Source organism: Equus przewalskii, chromosome 7 (assembly GCF_037783145.1).
Source record: "Equus przewalskii isolate Varuska chromosome 7, EquPr2, whole genome shotgun sequence".
Lineage (NCBI taxonomy): Eukaryota > Metazoa > Chordata > Mammalia > Perissodactyla > Equidae > Equus > Equus przewalskii.
The window spans coordinates 60,094-83,207 of record NC_091837.1 but is presented as its reverse complement, the minus strand read 5'-3'; the positions used below and the strand labels follow the sequence as shown (position 1 = coordinate 83,207).

General features: G+C 60.7%; 2 protein-coding genes across 9 annotated transcripts in view; one reads left to right on the top strand and one right to left on the bottom strand.

Annotated features, from left to right (window-relative positions):
• PRODH (proline dehydrogenase 1) overlaps window positions 1-15,612 on the top strand; it is a 21,063-nt gene extending 5,451 nt beyond the window's left edge. For 3 of the 6 annotated variants that reach the window (XM_070626747.1, XM_070626751.1, XM_070626748.1), the window contains 11 exons: window positions 4,188-4,222; window positions 4,634-4,783; window positions 6,120-6,184; window positions 6,390-6,506; window positions 6,919-6,998; window positions 7,705-7,786; window positions 9,162-9,254; window positions 9,346-9,492; window positions 10,265-10,440; window positions 11,785-11,883; window positions 14,839-15,612. In XM_070626747.1, the coding sequence (XP_070482848.1) occupies window positions 4,188-4,222; window positions 4,634-4,783; window positions 6,120-6,184; window positions 6,390-6,506; window positions 6,919-6,998; window positions 7,705-7,786; window positions 9,162-9,254; window positions 9,346-9,492; window positions 10,265-10,440; window positions 11,785-11,883; window positions 14,839-15,511 (1,717 nt within the window). In that variant the 3' untranslated portion in view covers window positions 15,512-15,612. Of the gene's footprint in view, window positions 1-4,187; window positions 4,312-4,633; window positions 4,784-6,119; window positions 6,185-6,389; window positions 6,507-6,918; window positions 6,999-7,704; window positions 7,787-9,161; window positions 9,255-9,345; window positions 9,493-10,264; window positions 10,441-11,784; window positions 11,884-14,838 lie in introns of all 6 variants that reach the window. The other 3 variants (XM_070626749.1, XM_070626752.1, XM_070626750.1) reach the window with 2 other exon arrangements.
• DGCR6L (DiGeorge syndrome critical region gene 6 like) lies at window positions 14,211-23,114 on the bottom strand. Of its 3 annotated transcripts, none has more exons than XM_070626753.1 (6): window positions 22,394-23,114; window positions 22,151-22,311; window positions 18,148-18,248; window positions 17,637-17,777; window positions 16,542-17,230; window positions 14,211-16,383 (listed from the first exon to the last, which is right to left on the bottom strand). In XM_070626753.1, the coding sequence occupies exons 1-5, from the start codon at window positions 22,501-22,503 to the stop codon at window positions 16,943-16,945; spliced, it is 801 nt and encodes a 266-aa protein (XP_070482854.1). In that variant the 5' UTR covers window positions 22,504-23,114; the 3' UTR covers window positions 14,211-16,383; window positions 16,542-16,942. The 3 variants fall into 3 exon arrangements, with proteins under 3 accessions (XP_070482854.1, XP_070482856.1, XP_070482855.1); XM_070626755.1 differs by having other exon boundaries at window positions 16,542-17,115; XM_070626754.1 differs by having other exon boundaries at window positions 16,542-17,115; window positions 17,637-17,923; window positions 22,394-23,099.

The window sequence follows — 23,114 nt, the reverse complement described above, 5'->3', positions numbered from 1 at the left end:
GCAAAGAGGTGCTCCTGGCTGCCTGCAGAGCACGCTCAGTGACCCTATAGGAAGCGCTCTGGCTCCCTCTCTGCATCCCTCCTGGGGCTTCCCAGCCCGCTGGACGGCCTGCTGCCCCACCCTTACCCACTCTCCGAGACAGCTCTCTGATCTGCAAGTGGGCCCTGCCAGGAGCGTGCGGAGCCCGCCAGGCCTGGCGCCTGCCCAGGGCTCCACAGAGAACGGCCTGTGCGGCCAGGAGTGCTGTGGCACGCCAGCCTGGGAGCCTGCTCATGGGAGCCGCCACTGACATGCTGCAGGGCTCGAGTGTGGGGACAGACGGGCCCTCCCTGACCCACCCTCCTGGGCCTTAGGGCAGAATGACAGGACGAGGTCACCCTCTGCTTCCCAGAGTAGTGGCCTCATGGGAGGTCCAGGCAAGACCAGCTTTTCCTTTTTGTTTCGCAGGCTGGGCCCTCCCTTGCCTTTGGGGCCCCTGAGTCCTGACAGCAGCCGTGCCTGCCGTTAGGCCTGGGATAGGTCGTCTTGGGCCGCGGTGTTTGCTCTGGCATGGGGAGGGGAGGGGAGGGCAGAGGAAGGAAAGGCATCACGTGGGCCTCCTACCCTGGGAACGGAATGTCCTAGCGGGGCCTCAGTGCCGATTGGCCCAAGGGGCACAGCCCCTGCCTAGTGGTTCGCTGTCTGGAGGGCAGGGTTCTCCAGCTGGGCACCCCCTCTGTCCCCGTGGGGCTGTGGGCCAGGGCTGCAGCCTTCCCTGGGGCTGCCTGTTGAATTACGAAAGGGAACATGGGCCCTCTGTCCCCGCTGCCTCTCGGGGGCTGGGCAGTCTCACAATGGGACTCTCTCTCTCTGGTGTGAACAGACTTCTTTCCCAGGGCAGCCTCTTGGCTTCCTCCTTGCCCTGCAGGGGAGTGTTGGGAGGCGGGCCGCCCTCGCCCTCCTCCCTCCGTGGGGCCGTGGAGCCTGTGCCCCTGGGCCAGCCTGCGGTTGGCACCCCTCGTCCTGCAGGAGCACCAAGCTGGCAGGCTCTGGGATGTGAGTGGCCATCCTTCCCTGTCCTGACGGCCAGCAGTAGGAGTCGAGGACTCATGCCCAGCTCTGCTGCTGGCCGGCCTTGTGCCTTCAGAGGGGCCTGTGCCGAGGGGGCCAAGCCAGGCTGGCCAGCGCTGGGAGAATATCTACCCTGTCTGGTTGCCTGACTGGCTCACCAGCTGTTTCTGGCCTGGAGTGGCTCTAACCATGTAGCTCCCTGTGGAAACTGATTCTGTGTCCGGGGCGTGCCCAGAGATCTGTTCTCCTAATCCTGTCACAGGACCTGTAGACCCTCTTCTGGGGAGTGATGGAGAAGCCACTGCCCAAAATTAAGGCCATGGGAATGGGGGTGGGGGGTTGGGGGAGCACAGATGGTGCTGGGCCTGCCTGGGCAGAACTCTAAGAGGCACGGAAAGGATGGAGGCATCTGAATGTGCAGGAGGCCCAGCAGCCCTCCTGAGGGCATGAGGAGGGGACCCAGGAGGGCCTCCCAGGGTAGGAGGCAGAAGGTGGAAGGCCAGAGGTGCAGGAGGGAGAGAACGGCCACCCAGGGAGGGGTGGACGGCACTTTCTGGACACTTGTGAGAAGCAAGAGGCCAGGGCCACGTCCCGGGGGAGGAGCCCCGCGGGGTCCCTCAGTGGGCTGAGAGCTGCAGGGACAGGGAAAGGGGTTAGGACACCTCCTGATGACCGGCTGCAACAAGGACACCCCAGGGACAGTGTGGGCGGCAGGTGTGTCCATCCTGGCTGTGCAGACCCAGGGCTGCCCCGGCCTTGCTCCTCAGGGTGGCGGCCGCCCCCTGGGAGTGGTGTGCGCAGTGTCTCAGTGGGCCTGGAGTCAGGCCCTGGGGTGTGGGTGTGCGGGTGTGTGGGTGGGAGCAGGCTCTGTTGCGCTGTCTCCCCTCCTGCCGTGGGAGCTGGAGGGAGGATGTCTGGCATGCTCTCCCCTCGCTTTCTGCTTTTCTCTAAAAGGCATCAAGCCAACCAATTACCCAATGCAGCTGCTGAGAGCTGAGCTTGGGGTTGGCCGAGGTGGTGTTCGGGGTCTTCCTGCCCCCTCCGCAGATCCCGGGGCATTGTGTTCATTGTCCTCTGTCCCCCTGCCCCTGGGCATGCCCTCCTCCACCTTCTGGGCCATGCCCTGTGTGTGCGTACACGTGTTTGTGTGTGTGTGCATGCACACTGGGTGCTCCTTCCTCTCCCCCATGACGGCGTGACCCCCACTGTGCCTGGGAACTGACCTCTTGGTCTGCTTGTGACCCACCCACCAGGCCTGGTCCAGGGTGTGGCCCTGTCCCTGCCAGGTGCCGTCCGCTCTGAGACAGGCCTCTGGCCACTTGGTGGGGCTGGTCCGGCTTCTCTGCTTGGCCTATTTCTAAAGTGCTTCCTGTCTGTGCCCAGGAGGTTCAGGGGTGGAAATAGCCTGTAAATAGCCACGGCCTCCAGCTGCCTTCCTGCTGCTGAACCTGCTGGGAGCAAGAAAGGAGTGGCCCTTGCTTCCCTGTGCCCTTGGAGCCTGGCCGGGGCCAGCTGTGGAAACGCTGAGCAGGGACCTTGCGCATAATGGTTTCCCGTCTGCTGAAGGCGTCTGCCCAGGAGGCAGATAGCTGTGGGGTTACTGTGGTCATCGCTGTGCGCTTACGGGGCAGGCTTGCCCGGTCTCGCCCTCGAGGCGTTGCCTCCCCTGCAGTGGTGGCTTCCGCCTGGTTGTTCCTGGGCCACAGCTTGGAGGGCTGGGGTCTGGTCTTGCGGGTGCCCTTGCCCGGGGGCCTTGGGAGAGTCTGGGGAGCTCCTTGTTGCTGGCGGGGATGTCATGTGGGGAGCCAATGCCTCCCTCAAGTTACAGAGCCAGACTTATGGGACATCTCACCTTCTGTTGCCTCAGGCACATGCATCTGGTCACCACAAAGCGGCTGGAGCAGTGGCTGCCTGCCCAGCTCCCATCCCCAGGCCATGGCTGTGGGCTGTGCTGCTGCGTGGGGAGTCCCTGGCCTCTGTGGACTGGCCTGGCCTGGCTGCTGGCACTCCCCGGTCTTGACCTGGGTGTTCTTGTTCAAAGTCCCCAGATATGGATCTGGGGTCACACAGAAGCTGGGGCCTGGAGGGAGGGCTCCCTGGAGGCAGCTGGGCAGCAGGACTTGCTCTGGGAGCTGTGAGGTCTGAGCCCACCGTGGCCCGGACGTCACAGGTGTCGTACCTCTCATGGACTTCTCTGGCACCCCTGCGGAGAAGCTCTGTCCCTTCCCTGTGGGGCGGGGCAGAGCTGCAGGGGCCCCCGGGCGTCTGAGCATTGGGGAGGTCACTGATGTAAGAGGTTTTATGTACAAAGTCAGAGGATAGACACAGCTGCTGGGTGCGGCGCTCGGGCCGGCGGCCAGTGACGAGGGTCCCTTCATCTGAGTAGGCTTAGCCACAGCTCTTGTGTCCCAGACACCACAGCCCCAGTGAGGAGGAGGGTGGTGTCTGCTGTGATTCTGGCCGGGGTGCCAGGGCTGGTGGACACGGGTGGGGCAGCCAGGGCCATGGGCTGACCTCACTGTTGTGTCCTCATGAGGACTTGGAGTGTTATTCAGGTGCAATGGGAGGCCAGGGGATGGTTTGCATTTTAAAGGAAAAATTCTGGTTGCTGCTTGGAAAATAAGCCCGAGGGCCCAGAATGCAGTCGGCGCTGCGGGCGCTGGGGCCCTGTGTGCGGAGGTGGGCGTGGGGAGCAGAGGGCGAGCTCGCGGCTCCCATCCTCGTCCCCCTCAGCCTGCCTGGCCCCTGCTCCACCTCCCCGTCAGCAGCGGGAAGGCCTCAGCACTGGCTCAGGGCCTTCCTCCCGGCTGGTGGAGCCATCTCCTTCCCCTGAGTATCGCAGGGAGGGTCCACCACTCAGGCACCTGAGACTTCTCCAGGCACAGGGCTTGTAGGCCCGTTGGGGCGGGTCAGCGTGCAGCTGCCACCCTGCCAGCTCAGGGGTAATGGGGAGGGGCGGGGAAGGGATGCACACCCCCGCTGCTCACCACCCTCCCTCCATCACACACAGCCTCTGTCAGGCCAGGCGCTGGGCCTAGCCTCCCACTTCTCTCCCCTCTGCCTCCTCCATGGGAACACACATGTCATTTGTGCCCGTGGTGGCCTGGCCTGACCTGCCCTCTTCTTCCGTCCTGTAGGTCCTGCACCTCGGCTGCAGAGAAGGAGGGCAGCGGTGAGTCAGAGGCGGCCGTTCCCAGCAGGCGCTCTCCCCCTACATGCATCCCCTGCTCGTGCGCCAGGCACCTGGGTGCAGGGACTCAGGCAAGCCTCAGGGCAAGGGGCCATGCGCGGCGCCTCCCTGGTCTGTGGGCACCCAGCCCACCGCTCCATGTGTGCTGACATGTCCCTGTGGCCCTCGGTGGTCTGGGCTCTGCCTTTCTGGGTTTGCCCCGTGACTAGGCCTCAGCCAGGGAGGAGGAGCAGTGAGTGCAGGGTGGGGAGCAGTGGGCAGCACAGTGCTGGGGTGTGGGGCGTCCACAGGGCCTGTGGGACACGGGGAAGCCCTGCGTGTGCCCGCAGAGGGGCTGGAGGCCGAAGCCCAGCACAGGGCCTGGGTGCTCAGGCCACGTGCCCACCTCTCCAGGCGCCAGCAAGAGGGAGAAGCAGTACCAGGCCCACCGGGCATTTGGGGACCGCAGGGACGGCGTCATCAGTGCCCGCACCTACTTCTATGCCAGTGAAGCCAAGTGTGACAGCCACATGGAGACCTTCCTGCGCTGCATCGAGGCTTCAGGTGGGGCCTGCTCTTTGCCGGCTGCCCTGCTGCTGGGCCTAGGCTGAGCCCTGGCTTGCGGAGAGCTGGTGGGTGACAAGAGGCCGGAGCGCACTCTCGGGACCTCCTTTCTGGGTAGACCGGATGGTTGTGGGGATGACCTATGGTGACTGTCAAGAGCCTCCAGGAAGGCGCTCCTCTCCCCGCTCCCAGGTACCAGGCACCTGGGTGTGGACCTTCAGGAAGGCTGTGGGGGCCCCCGAGTCCCAGGTGGGGGCTCTGCTCTTGTTAAATGTGGTTGCCACCGAGAGCTGTGCTGTTCTGGGAGCCGGTGCCACATCCTCTTTAGTGGAGAGACCCTCCCCGCACAGCCTCTGGGCGGGAGCGTTGGCTGAGGGAGGTGAGTTCAGCTGGGAGGTTGCTGAGGCTGCCTCATCCTTTGGGCCTTAGAAACCGTCAGCTCACAGCGCAGCCCCTGTGCATCCCCAGCAGCCTTCCCATGAGCTGGTCTCGCACCTACTTGACACTTTCAGGAATGGGAGTGAGTGGTGCTTAGAAGCAGCCTCCAAGAGCAGTGTGTGGGGACCCGGGCAGTGTCCAGTGCAAGGGCTGCCTCCTTGCCTCCCTGCCTGCTCTGACGGAGGGCACATCGATGGGGAGGGCCTGGCAGAAGCCGAGATGTGCATCGTGGGCTCCGGGAGCCGGAGGAGAGACAAATGTGGTGGTGCAGTGGCTTTTGTGCTGCAGCCCGTGCTCTGCTGCGCCTTCCTGGACCCACATGGCAAACTTGAACCCTCTGTGGTGGGGCATCAGGAGCAGCCGTGCACACGGGCGTTTACGGGCTGGGTAGGATGGTCCTTCTGCCCGCAGATGGTTAGCGGCCCAGGGCGTCAGGGTCCTCGGTGAGCTCGCCTCTCCCATTCAGGGCTGGAGGCTGGCAGGGGCCGGAGGGGGGGCCACCTGCCTCAGCCTGAGACTGCCGAGCAGTCACCAGACCTGTTTTCAGGGAGGGCCAGGCACACGAGCCAGGGCCCAGGCAGCTGCCGTGGCCATCCCTGCGGCCCCTGCTCAGGCGGGTGGGGAAGGGAGGAGGGGTCTGCTGGGGCCGCTGTACCCTCGGCAGTTTTGGTGACTGGATTGTTCAGCGCTTCCCACGGTCTCAGGCCCATCTTCGGGGTAGACCCGGTGCCCTGGGGGTTGTAGGGAACTCATGGGAAGAAGGATGAGCACCAGCCCCCTGCAGACTGTCACATGTCCGACGAGATGCATCCTAACTCTTGAGTGGCACCGACTCTGGGCGCAGGCTCCTGGCCTCCTACTCTGGGGACCTAAGGGCTCCTCTTGTGGCTTCTGACAGGCAGAGCCGGCGAGGACGGCTTCTCAGCCATCAAGCTCACTGCACTGGGGAGACCCCAGTTTCTGGTAAGTGGCAGAACCTTCCGCCTGAAGAGAGTTTGCGAGAACTTGGGGCTGCCGTGAGCATTAAAGGAAAGCTCCTCTGCTTGTACCGTGGGGCTAGGAGGCAGGGACACGGGCGGGCCAGGGAGGGGCCCAGGGGCCTTGCGGGGGTCCTGGGGCAGGGAGCGGGGTGTGTGGCCCAGGTGGTCACTCAGGCCTGCATGTACAGCTGCAGTTCTCGGATGTGCTCACGAAGTGGAGACGGTTCTTTCACCAAATGGCTGCAGAGCAAGGGAAGGCTGGGCTGGCTGCCATGGACACAAGGCTGGAGGTGGCCGCACTGCAGGTGGGACAGCCCTTCCCTGGGGTACTGTGGGGTCTTGGGAGGAGCCTTGCCTGGGAGGAACCAGCCAGGCAGTGTCTGAGGTAGGTTCCCAGAGCTGCTCCAGGGACTGCGGCCTGTTCACAGGTGCTGGGAAGGAATCTGAATAGAGACTGAGGATGCGCCGGCAGGAGGGTTGGATGGGGCTGGCCCTGCGGGTGGCGGAGCGCTGCGGAAGTGCAGGGGTGAGAAGGGGCATCAGGGACTCGCGGGCACAGACCTGTCTGTGGAGCAGACACAAGCCAGAACTGTTGTGTTCTCACGAACAATATAATAAAGTCAAAATAGCTTCTCAAACCAATGGGCGGGGGTGGCTGGAAATGTTAGTGAATGGGGCTGGGGACATTGCAGGACTGACACCTTCTCACCTCTCCAGGAAAGTGTGGCGAAGATGGGCATCGCGTCCAGGACGGAGATTGAGAACTGGTTCACTGCGGAGACCCTGGGCGTATCCGGGTAAGAGTACCCCCGGTGCTCCTCCCACTCCTGGCCGCCCTCCTAGGTGTGTGGGCCTCGGGGTGACAGTGCTGAAGGACCTGCTCCTCTGAGACATGCAGAGAAGGGGTTGACAGGGGGCTGGGCGGCAGTGTGGGTGCAGGGCCAGCCCCGACTCTGTACCCCTCCAGTGGCAGGGCTTCTGACAGAGTTCTTGGGGTGCTGGAGTGAGGGTGCACACCAAGCCCTTCCTGGGATCTGCATGGCAGGCAGGTGAAGGGTTGGGGCCGCTGAGACCTTGGAGAGCCCTCCACCTCATGCTGACGGCTGGCGCCGAGGTCACCAGGCCCCGCTGGCAGCAGTGTGCCGTCCCCTTGCACGCTGCGTCTGCCTCCTGCCTGTCTTCCGTGTTCGGCTCTCCCCCAAGCCCGACGTGGCCCGGGGTGGTCTTGGTGTGCGCCCTGGGTTTTTATAGCTGCCGCTGCCCCAGTGCAAGAAAGTTCGCGATTTGGTTTCCATTTTTAAACAGAGGACAACATTTACATTTTATCTATCTTAAAACTGAACTCGTAGGCGGGTTTTTGGGATTGGGTTTGGGGATGCTGTTGTAGGGACTGGGCTCATTTGGGACCTGGGCCCCCAACAGACCCTAGTGCCTGTGGGTCAAGCTGCGTGGCTGAATGGGGAAGCTGCCGCTGCCGCTGTGCTGACTCGCCTTCTCCCGCAGCACCCTGGACCTGCTGGACTGGGGCAGCCTCATCGACAGCAGGACCGAGCTCTCCAAGCACCTGGTGGTCCCTAACATGCAGGTGACTGCCCCCCTTGCCACTGAGCCCTGTCTCAAGGTGCTGGGTGGAGGAGGGAAATGCTCTCTGTCACCTATGCTGGCCCAGCAGCTGCGGGCACAGCGGGCCCAAGACCCCATCCTCCCTGGCCCCAGGAGATCCCTGTGGTCTGGGGGAGGAAGACAGACCCACTTAGTGCCCCACAGAGGGGGATGGGCACCCACAAGGAGAGGGGTGTCTAGGGGCCTTCCTTGTCATCTGTCCTTGTGAATTGGGTTACCACAAGCCTCAGTGGCCTGAAAGGACACCGGTCATCTTATGCTCCTCTTCACAGTTGGGCTGACAGGGCTTGGCTGGGCGGTTCTCGCTCAGGGTCTCCCGTGCAGTTGTACCGAGGCTGGCAGGCCTGGGTTGTTGTGGGGGTCCCAACGCACTGGGCCAGCCGTTGATGCTGGCTGTCAGCCAGGGCTTCCTCATGGAGTGGTGGCTGGGTTCCCAGTGCAAGTGTCCCCACGAGCCACGCAGAAGCTCCGTCACCTTTGCTAGCCTAGCCTGAGTCCCCGGGCGTCACTTCTGCTCAATTCTGTTTGTTAAAAGCGAGGCGCTAGGCCGGCCTGTGTGCAGGGGGAGTGGATTGAGACTCCGCCTGCTCGTGGGAGGGCGTCTCGGAGTGGGCTGCCGAGTTTGAAGCCGCCCCCTAAGCTGGGAGGTGAAGCAGCAGCAGAAGGGCCTTGGGGAAATATCCCCCAAACACTGCCTTCCACAAACTTCCACCCTGGCCGACTGAGGGCCAGCCCTGACACCGACACTGAGGCTGATGGAGGGACATGCCCTGGGCTGAGCAGAGGGCCTCAGTGCTGCACAGGCCCAGCCCCCTGCAGACCCCCGGCTCCTGAGGCCACCATCTGGGGAGGGCGACTCCACCTCTTGCTACGCGGTGGTCGGTGCTGCATGGCGGTCCTCGGCTGCCTGTGGCTGTGGTTCCTCCTCTGAGCCCTCTCCCTTCTAGGGGTGGAGCCTTTCCCAGCGATCGGATGGGTTGAGGGTCACTTCCTTAGCATTGTGTGGGAGCAGAAGGGTGCCACCCTGCTTTGAGGACCCTGGGGAGGCCGTTGGAACACACACCCTGGGCACACAGGCCTGACCTGGGCAGCGGGCCCTGTGACAGGAATGCCCTGACAGGCAGTGGGCTTCCAGGGTACCATGTGGCAGGCCCTCCTCAGGGTAGGGTGCTGATCTTCATATGACAACAGGGACAGGACAGGGGAGGTGGGGGCGAGGTGGCCTCGCTGGTCCTGGGGACCAGGCACCAGCTATTGGTGGGCCCTGCACATGGGGAGGGAGGGTGCCCATGGGCAAGGGCATGCTCTGCTGTGGCCTGACTGAGTGCTGTCCCCAGACGGGACAGCTGGAGCCTCTGCTGTCGCGGTTCACCCAGGAGGAGGAGCTGCAGGTGACGAGGATGCTGCAGCGGATGGACGTCCTGGCCAAGGTTGAGGAACCCGGGGGCGTGCCGGGGTGGGGAGGGGGTGCTGTCTCACCTGAGCCCAGACAAACCCTCTCTGCACCCCCTGCACTCTCAGAAAGCCAGCGAGGCGGGCGTGCGACTGATGGTGGACGCCGAGCAGACCTACTTCCAGCCGGCCATCAGCCGCCTGACGCTGGAAATGCAGCGCAGGTTCAATGTGGAGAAGCCGCTCATCTTTGGCACCTACCAGTGCTACCTCAAGGTGCGGCCCCCCGCCTCCCACCCGCCTGCAGGTGACAGGATGCCCCTCACCTGGCCCCGGTGTTGGGGGGAGGCCCCAGCCCAAGCATGATCGCCTCTAGCAGAAGAAAGGCCCCAGAACCTTGTCCGCCACGTGCAGGCCCCTCCTCTGGGCCCCAGATCTTGGACAGGGTGTGGAAGGTGTGGGAGGAAGGCAAAGGAGTTTTTCTTGAGCCCACTTAACATGCCTTAATCCCCACGTTGACCATTTTCTCCCACCCGTTCTCAGCCCGGCTCCCTCTCAGGGTCTGTGGAAGTCTCAGCCCCTCCCCAGATAGACTTGCTCGGAATTTTGCATGTACCTCAGGGCCCAGGGGTGCAGACCTGGGCTGGGCTGCTCGAGTCCAGTCAGGTATTTGGAGGTGGCGGGGTGGGTCAGCGTCCAGGCTGCAGGGGTTCCAGGTAGGTGCCACAGTATGCAGCACCTCGAGTGGACTCGAGGAGATGGGTGTGCCATGGCTGCTGGCACCTGCCTGTCCCCACAGGGCTGTTCCCAGGCCAGACAGGGCGCAGGTGTCCTCACTGTCACCATTCCTTGAAGACAAGAGCTCAAGGGCCTTCCTCACCCACACTGTCTCCCAGATCCCGTGAGCACCCCACAGGTGGACAGGGGACACCTTCCTCAGGCACTGCTGCCCCATTCTGACCACAACCAGTGGGCCTCACAGAGGCCCCGGGGGACACAGGCTGGAGGGGGCTTGTCCTGGTTGTTGACTTTGGCCCCGGCCCTGCAGGACGCCTATGACAACGTCACCCTGGATGTGGAGCTGGCTCGCCGTGAGGGCTGGTGTTTTGGGGCCAAGCTGGTGCGGGGCGCCTACATGGCCCAGGAGCGTGCTCGCGCTGCGGAAATTGGCTACGAGGACCCCATCAACCCCACGTACGAGGCCACCAGCGCCATGTACCACAGGTGCGCCAGCCCTCCCAGAGCCTCCGGGCTTCCAGGGGCGAGGAGTGAGAAAACAGGGCGAGGGCAGCTTAGCACCCAGTGCCAGGGCTGACCCCACGTGGCCCTGTCAGAAGGGCGAGCAGCCCTCAGGGTCAGAAGCCTCCACTAGGAGCAGGACTTCTTCCCTGAGGCCAGAACTGATGTCTCCTCTGCTTTTGTTTTACTTTTTCCAAAACCATTAAGGGCTTGGTTGTTTTTTTGCTGAGGAAGATTGGCCCTAAGCTAATAACATCTGTTGCCAACCTTCCTCTTTTGTTTTTGCTGAGCTAAGATCTGTGCCAGTCTTCCTCTGTTGTTTATGTGGGACATCGCTGCAGCCTGCCCAGCCTGGCTTGACGAACATTGCTAGGTCTGCCCCCAGGCTCCGAACCTGTGAACCTCAGGCCGTGAAAGTGGAGTGCACAAATGCAACCACTAAGCCACTGGGCTGGCCCCAAGGTTTTTTTTTTTTTTAACATGGAAAAGTCTACTGAACAGACTGGCTCAGGTGGCCCGAGCCAGCTCCCGCGGACACTTAGGACTCAGGAGAGATCCGTTGATCTTGGTGGTCTTGTCCTGCAGCACAGACAGGCTGACCTTGAGCCTTTCCTCTCTGAGGCTGCGTGCGCTGCCTCCCCTCGCTGGCTCCCGCTCCCTCCCTGGCTGCGCCCTGCTTCCTTCCAGGAGCTACGCGGTTTGGGCACTTCCTGGCCTTATGTACTCAGTCCTCTGCCCTTGCCTTTCCACGTACTGCGTATCTGAAGCCTCCCGAGTCGGCGTGCAGACCCACAGTGCTAACCCAGTGCCAGAGTGGGCTGCTCATGCTTCCATGCCAGTCTCTGCGAGCTTTCTGGTGGTTTGCCGTCCGTGGTTACAGTGGTGACTCAGGGCAAACCCTGTCCCTATCTGTTGAACCCATGGGCGAGGACATAGTGGTCACAGGTTCCTGGAGACGGAGTTGCTGGGTCAGAGAACGTGCACCCTGCCCAGCTGTCCTCACTGCCAGACCATGGCACCGTTCACCCTCCCCTGGGCACAGGGAGGCCCCTTGCTACCAGGCCTTTAACCTCCTTGCAGACTCCTTCCCGGAGGTGAAGCCGTGTCCGTTGCACACAGGGCACTGGGCCTCAGCTGGCTGTGAATGGCGAGTCCCAGGGGCTGCTCACTTTTTCTTTCTTACTCATGAGGTGCTGCGGGCGGGTGCTCCTCCCTTGGTCCTGTTGCCGTGCGCACCCTTGGGAGAGTGGGCTGCTGGATGGCCCTGGGCTGCCTGTGGCCTGCCCCCTGGGGGCCTCTCAGGGCCAGCTCACGGGGCGCTCTCCCCAGGTGCCTTGACTATGTCCTGGAGGAGCTGAAGCACAACTCCACGGCTCAGGTGATGGTGGCCTCCCACAACGAGGACACGGTGCGCTTCACGCTGCGCAGGTAGGTGCCGCCCACTGTCGGCTCTGCTTAGGGCTGGCTCTGGCCAGTGCCCCGAAGCTGTGCAGTGACCTGCCGGAAGCAGGGGCATGTTGGGGGAATGTGTGTGGAAGGTGCTCAAGTGGTGTTGGCGCTGTAGTAGCAGAAAGGCTGTTTGCAGTTACCTTGGTTTTTAAAATTAATATCGACTTGTTAAAGTCTCAAATTCAAAAAATAAATTTCATTAGGTGATTTAAATAGCTTGCTGAAATGTACAAATACAGTGTGAAATGTTGGGGCCCTTCAGGAGGCCTTTGATGTGTCCCCTCATTTTATGAACAGTTTCTCCTGACACTTTAAACTGCATTTGGCATTTAATATAGTCTGGTTTCTCTGCTCCTGTGGACTAAAACTTTGGTAGAATCCATACAAGTCAGATATAGGAATAAGATCAAGTAAATTCTTAAGTACTCCAGTGTCATCACTGTGTCCTTATATCTACAGAGTCCTAGCTGACCCCCGACCCGTCTCTGCCTTCCTGATGTTTAGGTCCCATAGGAAGCCCTGCGGGCAGCAGCTTGCTGGCCCTGACCTTTCCCAGAGCAAAGCAGGGCCCCCTCCCACAGCCGGGCACCTCAAGCTCAAGGCCTGTGGCCGAGTGGGGCCTCGTGAAGGAGCATTGAAGGTGCGGGCGGGGCGGGGATGCGGCCCAGGCTGGGCACCTGCAGGGCGCTGCCTGGAGAGCTGACTCTGGTCATTCCAAACCCATTCGGTAATGTGTCATCGGTACTTCAAATAGCAGCAGGGTCACCCATGGTCGTAGACAGGTTTCAGCAGAGCTTTCAGACTAACACAGACCAGGAAGAAGGACCTGGCCACCCACTTCCAAAAAGATTGGCATGAAACCCTATGAATAGAGGCGGAGCGTTGTCTGATGTAGCACCGGAAGGTGAGAGGACGGCACAGAAAGACCAGGCAGGGTCCCGCTCTGCTGCCCCACTTGAGGGCACTAACAACAACAACAAACGCTGGCGAGTCCACTCAGACAGACTAGACAGAACAGGGAGACTTCTAAAAATAGAACCTGCCCTCAGAAGGGCTTCCTTTCTCCTTTCTTGATTTCTAAACCTTCACACTGAGAACATGAGTGTCCTCACCTGCTTGGCACCAACGGCCTCCTGCCCTGGACACAGCTTCCCCCATCCTGAGTGCCAGGCGAGCACACTCTCCTTCCTTGCAGCCTCCACAAATACCACCATCATGGACAGGGCTTGGCCCCTGCAGCTGCGGTTCTCTGCTTTTGCCCTGGGAGCTGGGGCCTGCCTTCCCTGGGGAAGCAGTGTGGGTCTCTGACATGCAGCATCAGGGGCCGCAGTCACAGCCTGTGTCAGCCTGGGCTGAGTAACAAACCAACCCAAGACTCAGAGGCCTGAACAAGTGTGTTCTGTGGGCCTTGTCTGGGGTCCCTCCTGCATCTGTGGTCAGCTGGGGCCTGCTTGGCTATAAATGGCCTCATTTGTGGCTGGGACAGCAAAGGAGACTGCATCACATGTCTAGCGTCCAACAGGCCAGCCCAGCCTTCACCACATGGTGGTCTCAGGCTTCCAGAAACCCTAGAGAGGGCAAGCCTCTGCCCATGTCACACTTGCTACTGTACCCTTGGCCAAAGGAAGTTATGAGGCCCTGCCCAGACACGAGGTGGAGAGCGTTCATCTGCACTGGGCAAAGCTGCAGTCACATGGCACAGGGCCTGGACACCAGTAGGGGAGGGGTCTGCAGCCATCTTTGCAGAATGCCACCTGAGTGTCCCCACCACATCAGGAGCAACACGGTGGCAGCTCTGCATGCGTGGGGTTCATGTTCTAGTGGATACCAGGGATCCACTAGATGCATAGAACAGGGATTGGGGTGACATGGTAGATGTCAGGCCCCAACATTGGAGCCCAGCCCGGAGGGAAGGAGGCGAGTGGCCTTGGGGAGGACCCTCGTGCGGAGTCCAGGGTGAGATGTACTTTGTGCTCTGGGAGCCTGGGGCCCTGAGACAGTGAGAAGGGAGGTGAGCCTGGGTATAGTCAGGGTGGGTGTGAGGAGGACCCAGGTTGAACTTGCTGCTAGTGGGGTGGTGGAAGGACAGGAGCTGAGTGCTGGTGCAGACAGGCTCAGTCTGGATATGTGGCTATAGGAGGCCAGGGAGGAAAATATGAAAAACATCCATCATAGGTATTTCAAACCCTGAGAATTTTTGTAAGATCCTATGAAGGTTGATGTGAGCCCAGGAGAGGGTGCTGGACAGAACTTGGGCCCCCCCTCCCCCAACATCTAAGCACTAATAGAAATGCGAACCACATGTGTTAATTCTAAATGTTTCAATAGCTACGTTAAAAGAAAAAGATGAAGGTAATTTCAATAATACATTTCAATTAATCCAACATATCCAAAATATTACCATTTAAACGTGTTCAGTATTTCAGGAAAACAATGAGAGATTCTGCATTCTCTTTTCATACTAAGTCTTGAGAATCCCACTTGCGTGTGACGCTTGCAGCACATCTCCACTTAGACCAGCTGCCTTCCAGACTCCATGGCTGCTGGTGGCTGCTGCATGGGACAGAACAGCCAGCAAGGGGAGGACAAGAGGCTGGGTGGTGGACTGGGGATGTGGCACAGAGGGAGAGGGGCTCGAGAGCTCTCCCGGGCCATGCCATGGGGCAGGCCGCTCGCTGGGTGGGTCTGCCTTGCTGGGTCAGGGCAGCAAGAGGGAAAGGCTGGGGAGTGGGCACAGAGGAGGGGCATGCTGGCTGGGGAAGGAGGGGACTTGGTGGCAATAGCCAAGGTGTAAGCAGCAGGGCAGAGGCCTGGTCTGGGCAGGACAGAGCCTATACCTACACCTTACCTGCAGGGGACGGAGGCTGGGGTCTAGGGGTGCAGGAGGGGCACAGAGGTAGCACAGGGCTCACCCACTGCCTTGCCCATTCACAGGATGGAGGAGCTGGGCCTGCACCCTGCTGATCGCCAGGTGTCCTTTGGACAGCTGCTGGGCATGTGTGACCAGATCAGCTTCCCACTGGGTGAGCTGGGCCCCCCTGGGGGCGGGGGTGGGGCCTCCGGGGCCGGGACTCACTGCCTCTGCCTGTGCAGGCCAGGCAGGCTTCCCCGTGTACAAGTACGTGCCCTACGGCCCTGTGATGGAGGTGCTGCCCTACCTGTCCCGCCGTGCCCTGGAGAACAGTGGTGTCGTGAAGGGCGCCTTGCGGGAGCGGCAGCTGTTGTGGCAGGAGCTCTGGCGGAGGCTCCGCACAGGCAGCCTCTTCCACCGCCCGGCCTAGCACTCGAGGGCCACCACCACCCAGCGCGACTCGGCCTCCAGCTCTCCCCAGGATGTGGCGTCCCAGGGCCCTCAGGCTTACACTGCAGCTACAGCCAACCCCAACCTCACACGGATTTACCTTTTTACACCCAAGACTGTGTGACCTGCTGGAAGTGGGGCCTCAGTGCCTCCTGGACCCTGCCCAGGATGTGGGCACTCAGGTGTGAGTCAAGTCTAACACCTGCCAGGGCTGCTGGGAACTGTCAGGAACTGCCTTACCGAGTGAGCATGGCCCATCTCTGCCCGCCACCACGCCCCTGGACTGGAAGGACCACCTTCCGCTAGGATCCAACCCACATACCCTGAGCCCCACAGGTGGGCAGTGGCCAGGCTGGGTAGTCGGCCTGGTCAATAAAACACTTTCTGGGGGCCGGCCCCATGGCTGAGTGGTTGAGTTTGCACGCTCCACTTCATCAGCCCAGGGTTTCACGGGTTCAGATCCTGGGCGCAGACACGACACTGCTTGTAAGGCCATGCTGAGGCGGTGTCCCACATAGCAAAGCCAGGGGCACTCACAATTAGAATATACAACTATGTACTGGGGGGCTTTGGGGAGAAGAAAGAAAGGAAAAAAGGGATTGGCAACAGATGTTAGCTAAAGTGCCAATCTTTAAAAAAATAAAACTGTCTGCAGCTAAGAGGCGTCAACTCGCCGCCTGCAGCACTCTCCCTCATGGGGGGTTGGCAGCAGACAGACAGCTCTGACAGCCTGAGAAGCTCCCCTCAGGCTCTGCCTCTCCTGCGTCATGTGCCCCTGGAGCCAGGCCCACTGTGGGCAGGGTGGACCCACCAATACCTCCCTTCAGGCTGTATGGCAGACCTGGCCATGCAGGGTGCTGGCCACCCCCGCGCCCCCCCAGACGAGAGCAGGACCCCTGTGCTCAGACCAACGCAGACAGCTGGCTCCCAGGGTGGGCTGGATGCCTCACCACGCTGGGTTTCTCCCTCCCTCAGACCCTTCCTGCTGCTTGATACCTTCACCCCAGCCACTCCACTGAGCCACCCCAGGCCCCTGCTGCTCTGACAGGAGCAGGCCCACGGCTGCCCCCACCCCCAGGCTGCCCTCGATGCCCTCCAGCCCCACAGAGCTGACTGGATATGGTCCTAGTACCCTGAGGCTTGCCCCAGGGGAAAAGGTGGTAAGGCTGGGCCTGCAGCTGCATGGGGCAGCCCTCGGTGGGGGGGGGGGGGGGGGGGTGCCCCAGGGAGGGGCCTCTGTGACATGGGGGTTGGGAGCATCCTCTGCAGGCCACAGAGCTGCCAGGCAAGGGCCCTAGTTGGGCCCTGGTCGCAGCAGGCACCACAGAGCTCTCACACGGGCCACATGCAGGCCATCCTGAGGCGTCTTTATTCTCTGGGTCATACAGGCCTTCGGCCTTGGAGCCTCTCCCACTTGGAGGCTGCATCTGTCAGGGGGTAAGGGGGTGAGACCAGAACAAGCACGAAGCCTGGCCGTGGCAGAGGGCGGGATGTGCCTGGTGCAGTGAGGTGCTAGGACCTCCAGCCCCACTCTTCAGCCAGCTCTGGGGAGACAACTGGCAGGCTGGGCCCCCTCTGCCCTTTACCACACACACCATGCTAGCTTTGGACAAAACAAACCCAGACGAAGATGGGTGGCAGGTGCAGCCAGGGTCCACCTGGCCTCTCCTCAGAGGGCGAGCCGTCCTGCAGGCAGCTGGGGCGGTGGTGGTCAGATGTCAGGAAGATGAGCTCCACTCAGCTTGCTATTGGCTGTGGTGACAGCGGGACAGGGCAGTCTTCCCAGCCATGATGGGCAGTGGGTAATTTGCAGGGACCCCACCTGGTCACAGGGCTGCACCCCCTGCCTGGCAGCCCCTCTGCTGCAGCTTCCGGATGAGTTCCAACAGGTTCATCTGCAGCGTCAGCTCCTGGGATGCAGAGGGGCCGCTGAGAGGCCAGAGGTACAACTGGTCCCCTTTTGCCCTGGCAAAGGCTACAGGCAGAAGCCTCCTTTTCCCAAGGGCCAGAGGCCGATATCAGGGCCTAGAGGGTATGAGACAGTGAGCCCATGAGGCTGACTTGCTGTGAAGCCTGGCCACGGCCTGCCAGAATGGGGCAGAAGCTGGGATGCTACCCCGTAGCAGGGCCTGCAGTCGCCGGGCTCAGTGCGCACAGAGGTGTACGCAGCGGGAGCAGATGAGGGCCCTGCAGGGCGCAGCAGGTCTGGGGAAGGTGGGCAATGCCCCTGCCAGCAGCAGTTCACCCTCCTGTGGGCAGAGGCAGTGAGACTGGCCTCTGTGTTGAACACAGCACCGAGGCCCTTCCTGGAGCCTAACACACCACGCCACAGCCCCTGCCAAGGCCTGGCTCCCCGGAGACCAGCCAGATGGGTTGGGCTTTTGGAGACCAGCTCTCCCAGGCTGTGCCAGGGCAGGCCTGGGGCACTGACCTGTGGGTTGGTGGTCACATAGAAGCCGGTGACCCCCGCCTTCTCCAGTGTGCTCTGCTGGTCCGCCACTTTCCGGTCCAGCTCCAGGACGATCTTCTGGTCCATCGCCCGTTGCTCCTCGCGAATTCGGTGCTCCACTGCCTGCCGCGGTGAGGGTGGCTCAGCCCCTTGCCCATCAAAGCCTCAAACACACCTTCCTGGCCTACCACTTCCTCCGAGGCCACGGGGCACAACAGCGCCCACTGAGCACTGCCCTGCGCAGGCCCAGCCCACGAGGAAATGCAGTCCTGAGGAGCAGGTGGAGGGGAGCGAGGGGATCACACACACTCTCCTCTGTCCCGCGCCCTCCAACCTCCCACGGTGAAGAGAACCTGCAGGGATGCACCAGGCCTCCAGTGGCCCACCCCAGGATGAGGCCCAGGGCAGCCAGCAGCTCCCAAGCCACTTGAGCCCCTCCATCACAGCCCAGGCAGCAGAGCCCAGGTGGTACCCACCCTGCCCACGCTCCTACCTCTAGTTCACGCTGCTGAGCTGCCTGGAGCACAGGCAAGTTGTGGGGCCGGCAGGCCTGCTGGGCTTCCTGGTGCTTCTGCCGCAGCGCCTGCCTCAGCACTAGGAGGGGACGAGAACAGAGAGAGAGCACTAGGAGGGGCTGAGAATGATGGGGAGGGGCCGAGAACGACGGGGAGGGGCCAGGAACACCTCCCACCTGAGCACCTGCCCCAGCTGTCCCATCAAAGGGCAGCTAGGCCAAAGGTGTAGACGTGAGGCCCCATTTGATGATCCAGCTTGCCTAAAGCCCCGCACTGGAAGCTGGGTGAAGCTCTGGGGGACACCTAGCCCCCCAGCCCACTCATTCCTGCCTGCACACAGGGCAGGGCCCTTCCCAGCATCAAGGCTCCAGGGGACTCTGGAAGGCACAGGGCACTAGAGGAGGTGAGGCAGGGCAGGCTGGCATAGGGGTGGGAAATTGTGGTCTGGAGGCTTCTGGGCTCAGATGGCCACAGGCCAGCAATCCTGGGTATAACCTGCCCAGCATCCATAGGATATCCAGTGCTGTCCAGAAGACCAAAAGGCAAAGGCCTGGAAAAGGAGGCAGTGGTGAGGGGTCGCTGTGCCTGAGCGTGGTGTGGCCTCTGCCCAGCAGTGGGGGTAGTGTCGCTCCCTGCTCAGTGCTGGCCCTCAGGGTAGGCAGAGCCGCCCTGCCCCATACACAGCTCCCAGAGGGAGGAGGGTGGGCACAGACCTTGGGAGGCCAAGGAAGTGATGAGCCAGCAGAAGCCCTATGCTGGGGAGTCTGTTGGTGCTCTGAGAGGGGCTCACCATGGCCACTGAGCAAAGCTCCCATGGTCCCTACTAAATTGTACCATGGATACAAGCATGTGCAAAATTGTCCAGACTGATAGGACTGGACAAAGGAGAGAGGTATTATGGGATGGAAGGAAACCAATCACAAAACAGAATACTCACTACGCAGCCAAATCCTAGACCAGCAAGTGGCAAGATCACCATATGGAGGGGTCCCCAGCCGTAAGGGAACACGGACCCAATACTCATCCGAGGCAGACACCTCACATCACAGCCGTTCTCAGGGAGGCCCTGAGGTCCCCTGCCAGGAGTCTGGCACTGCTGCGCTCACAGCCTTGCCCAATCTCCTGTTCCCTGGTATTTTGTAAGCATCTCGGCTATGGCATTTATCACATTAAATGAGTCTGAAACCAAGAGCCACCCTCAAGACATTTCCATAAACACAGGGACAAGGAAGAGGCTCCCTAGTGAATGTTTACACCACGTGGCGCCGATTCAAGAAGACAGCTCAGTGCAGGGAAACGAATCCCCTCCACTCCTCTATCAGCTGTTGCTACAATTCCCAGGTCAACTCTCAGATGCCACTGGGCGAGCAACCAGAGGGGAGCAGAGGCCTGCACCCGCTGCTCAGGTGGGAGGGGCCTGGCTCAGTGAGGAGGGAGGAAAGCAACGGCTGCTGCGAGGCACCACCTGCTAAGTCAGAGGGAAGGAAAAGCAGAAAGTCACAGGCTGCTCACCCATGGCTGGCAGCACCAAAATCTGCCTGAACCTGCCACCCGCATTCGGCAGAGCCTCAGTCAAAGGCAGGAGTGGGAGAGCTTTATGGTGGCAAAAAGAGAAGGTCTGGCCCAACAAGAGGTTGTTGGCGTGGGGAAGCTGGAGGCGGGGGGCTGACAGGAGAGGGGCTGAAGCAGAGAAAGAACAAGAAAAGATGAGCCTGAACACCCTCCTGTATCAGAAAGCCAGGAAGTGCTCAAAGAACGATGGGGACACATGAAAAGGGCACAGGAGCCAGCCTGAAGTTCTCCCAACAGCCGATGTGGAACAATTGAGCATTAAAAACAATGAGCTGGGGGGGCTGGCCCCGTGGCCGAGTGGTTAAGTTCGCGCGCTCCGCTGCAGGAGGCCCAGTGTTTCGTTGGTTCGAATCCTGGGCGCGGACATGGCACCGCTCATCAAACCTCGCTGAGGCAGCGTCCCACATGCCACAACTAGAAGGACCCACAACGAAGAATATACAACTATGTACTGGGGGGCTTTGGGGAGAAAAAGGAAAAAAAAATACAATCTTTAAAAGAAAAAACCAATGAGCTGTGTACTTTGTATGCAGCCGATAGCTCAATAAAAATGTTTACAAAGACACCACCCAAACACTCAGGGTGGAAGTAATACCAATTCTACACAAACTCTTCTGAAAAACTGAAGAGAACACTTCCCAACTCACCCCATGAAGCGAGCATTACCCTAATACCCAAACCAGACAAAGATATTACAGGAAAATTTCAGACCAATGTCCATGTTGAACACAGATGCAAAAATTCTTAACAAGATTATACAAATTCAGTCCAACATAGAGAAAAAGGATAATATATCATGACCAAGGAAGATGCCTCCCAGGAATACAGTTTATCCCAGGAATTAAAAAAGTCAGTGCAATTCACCATAGTAACCAAAAATCCACGTGATCATCTCAATAGGTGCAGAGAAAAGATTTGACAAAACACAACATCCGTTTCTGGTAGAAGCACTAATCCTGGGGCAAACGCACATCGCCAGCCCCCTTAGGGAAGGGACTTGGCATCACTAGGAGGAATTTTTGCCACAAACGTTTCACCTGCGTATTATTAGGCCTCTATGTGCTGTTCAGTTTACAGGAAACACCGAGGGTAGAGAAACAGGTTAAATGACAGCATGAGGAAGCAATGCGACCAATTCAGAGTGGGGACTTCCTACAGGTAGAATGCCCTGAACTTCTGAAAAAGTCAACGCCACAATAAATGATGGGGACTTTTCCAGAAATAGAGAGGCCAAAGTAACCAAATGCAATGCATAACTGTAATGTACACTGGACCCTTATAAAGTGAAGACAATTTGAGACACGTGAAGTAATTCCACTGTGGACTGAATGTCAGAAGATTCCTGGAATAATTAATCCCTCAGGAAGTTGTCCACTGTGGTTATGTAAGACAGTGTTCTTGTTGTCAAGAGCTGGTTCTCAATCCTGTGCCAAGGCTGGCCCCCAAGGATGTCTGCAGACATTTTTGGTTGTCACGACTGGGGGAGGGTGCCTCTGTCATCTAATGGGTAGAAACCAGGGATGTTGCTAAACGTACTGCAATTCACAGGATGCTACCTCACCATCAAGACTGGTCTAGCCACCAATGTCAACAGTGCTGCGGTTGAAAATCCTGGTCTAGAGGAATGCTGAAGACTCCAGGTGAAACCCTTTGGTGTTGCACATATTTAGGGGTTGACAAAATGTTAATTATCGGATCTAGCTGGAGAGCATACGGGTATTCATTATACTATTCTTCCAACTTTTCTAAGTGTTCGAACTTTTTTTTATAAATAAGAAGTTGGGGAAAAATAACAAAGCTGGGAAACCTGATGTGGCAGGGAAAGCTGCTCAGCATACCCTGCAAGAGGGAGCTCCGGAGCCCCAGAGTGGAACGTCTGGGAGGGGCCAAGGCTCATGAGGCTGTGGCCAAGCGTGTGGCTCCAGGGGGGAAGTTTTCAGGTACCGGAGGGCACAGTGCGTGGGAATTCGACGCACAGGTGGTGTGCGGCTCTGCGCCGCTGGAGGGCACTGACCGTAAACGGAGCTGCAGAGCTGTCAACACTGAGGGGCATCACTGGGGGCTGACAACCACTACGCGGACGGCCGCCACGAGGATCTGCCCGTGGGCCGACCAAGCACCGAGGCCTTGGGCCGTCCTGCTGGGAAGAGAGTAGGGGCACGGGGAAACCCAAGCAAGGAGCTTCTGGATGTTATGCTCAAAGGGGACCGTGCAACTGACAAAATTGGCTTGACTCATCTGTCACCAAAAAAGCGCTGGCAAAGGCTCTGCGCCCTTGATCTGGCCAATTTTAGGGACTTCTTCCGAGCGACCCCCAGGGAAGGGCTCAGCTTGCACAGAGACGGAGAGCTCCCTGGGCAGGCCGAGCTCCCGGAGGAGGAGCGCGCGCCGCCCCGCCGCCCCGCGCACCTCGGTGCTCGTTCTGCAGCCGCAGGCGCTGGTTGTACAGGCTCTTCTCGGTGAGGTGCTGGATCTCCAGCAGTCCCTGCACGATCTCGAACACCGTGCCGTCGAGGAGCGCCAGGGCCAGGTCGCTGAGCGTGGTGTAGGACAGGCGCTGCTGGAAGGAGCTGCGGCAAGGCGCGCGGTGAGCGCGGGCGGGACCAGGCCGCCTCGGCCGCCCGCCCGCCCGCCCGCCCCGCGGCCGCGCACCTGGGCAGCTCCTTGACCAGGCTCTGCAGCGCCGACAGCAACTGGTAGTGCCGCTCCTGCTGCCGGGCCCCGTCCACCGCCTCCTCCAGGGCGCCCGCGTAGCGCTCCATGGCGCCCGAGCCCCGCCAGCCGCTGCCGGCAGCAACACGCACGCCCCTCCTCAGTCCTGAGCGCGGTGCGCCCCGCCCCTTACGTCATCCCAAGCGCGCCTGCCACGCCCCCTTTTACGACAGTTCTGAACACGGCCCGGCCTGCCTTTTGCGTCGTCGGGAGCTACGCTCGCTCGGTCCTTCTGAGGCTCCCAGGAGGGTCCTGCATTGTCCCCGCCCCTTACTCTGCCCCTCACGCTCACGAGACCTCCGGGGAGTAACTCCACAGCCTCCAAGTCGCAAGATTTTGACGTAGCTTCACAGAGTCAGCTCCGGCCTGCGCCCCAGGCCCAACTCGCGTCTCGGACCGGGCAGCGCTGGGCTCGTATTGCGCATGCGTCGCGGGGGCGGCCTGGAGCCGCCACGTCCTGGCCTCTCGCTCCACCGGGAAGCACTTGAGTCTTTGAGCCCCGAGGTCGTCAGTACAAGCGGCGTGACCTCCAGCCAGCTTCGTCACCTTCCAGCCTCAGTCTTGTCTTCCGCTTACGCGGCGGCGGTCCAGACCTCCTGTCCCGCGGGCCTCTCCTGCCGGGCCGGATGCTGCTGCCCGGGCGATCGGCAGGGCAGGGCCT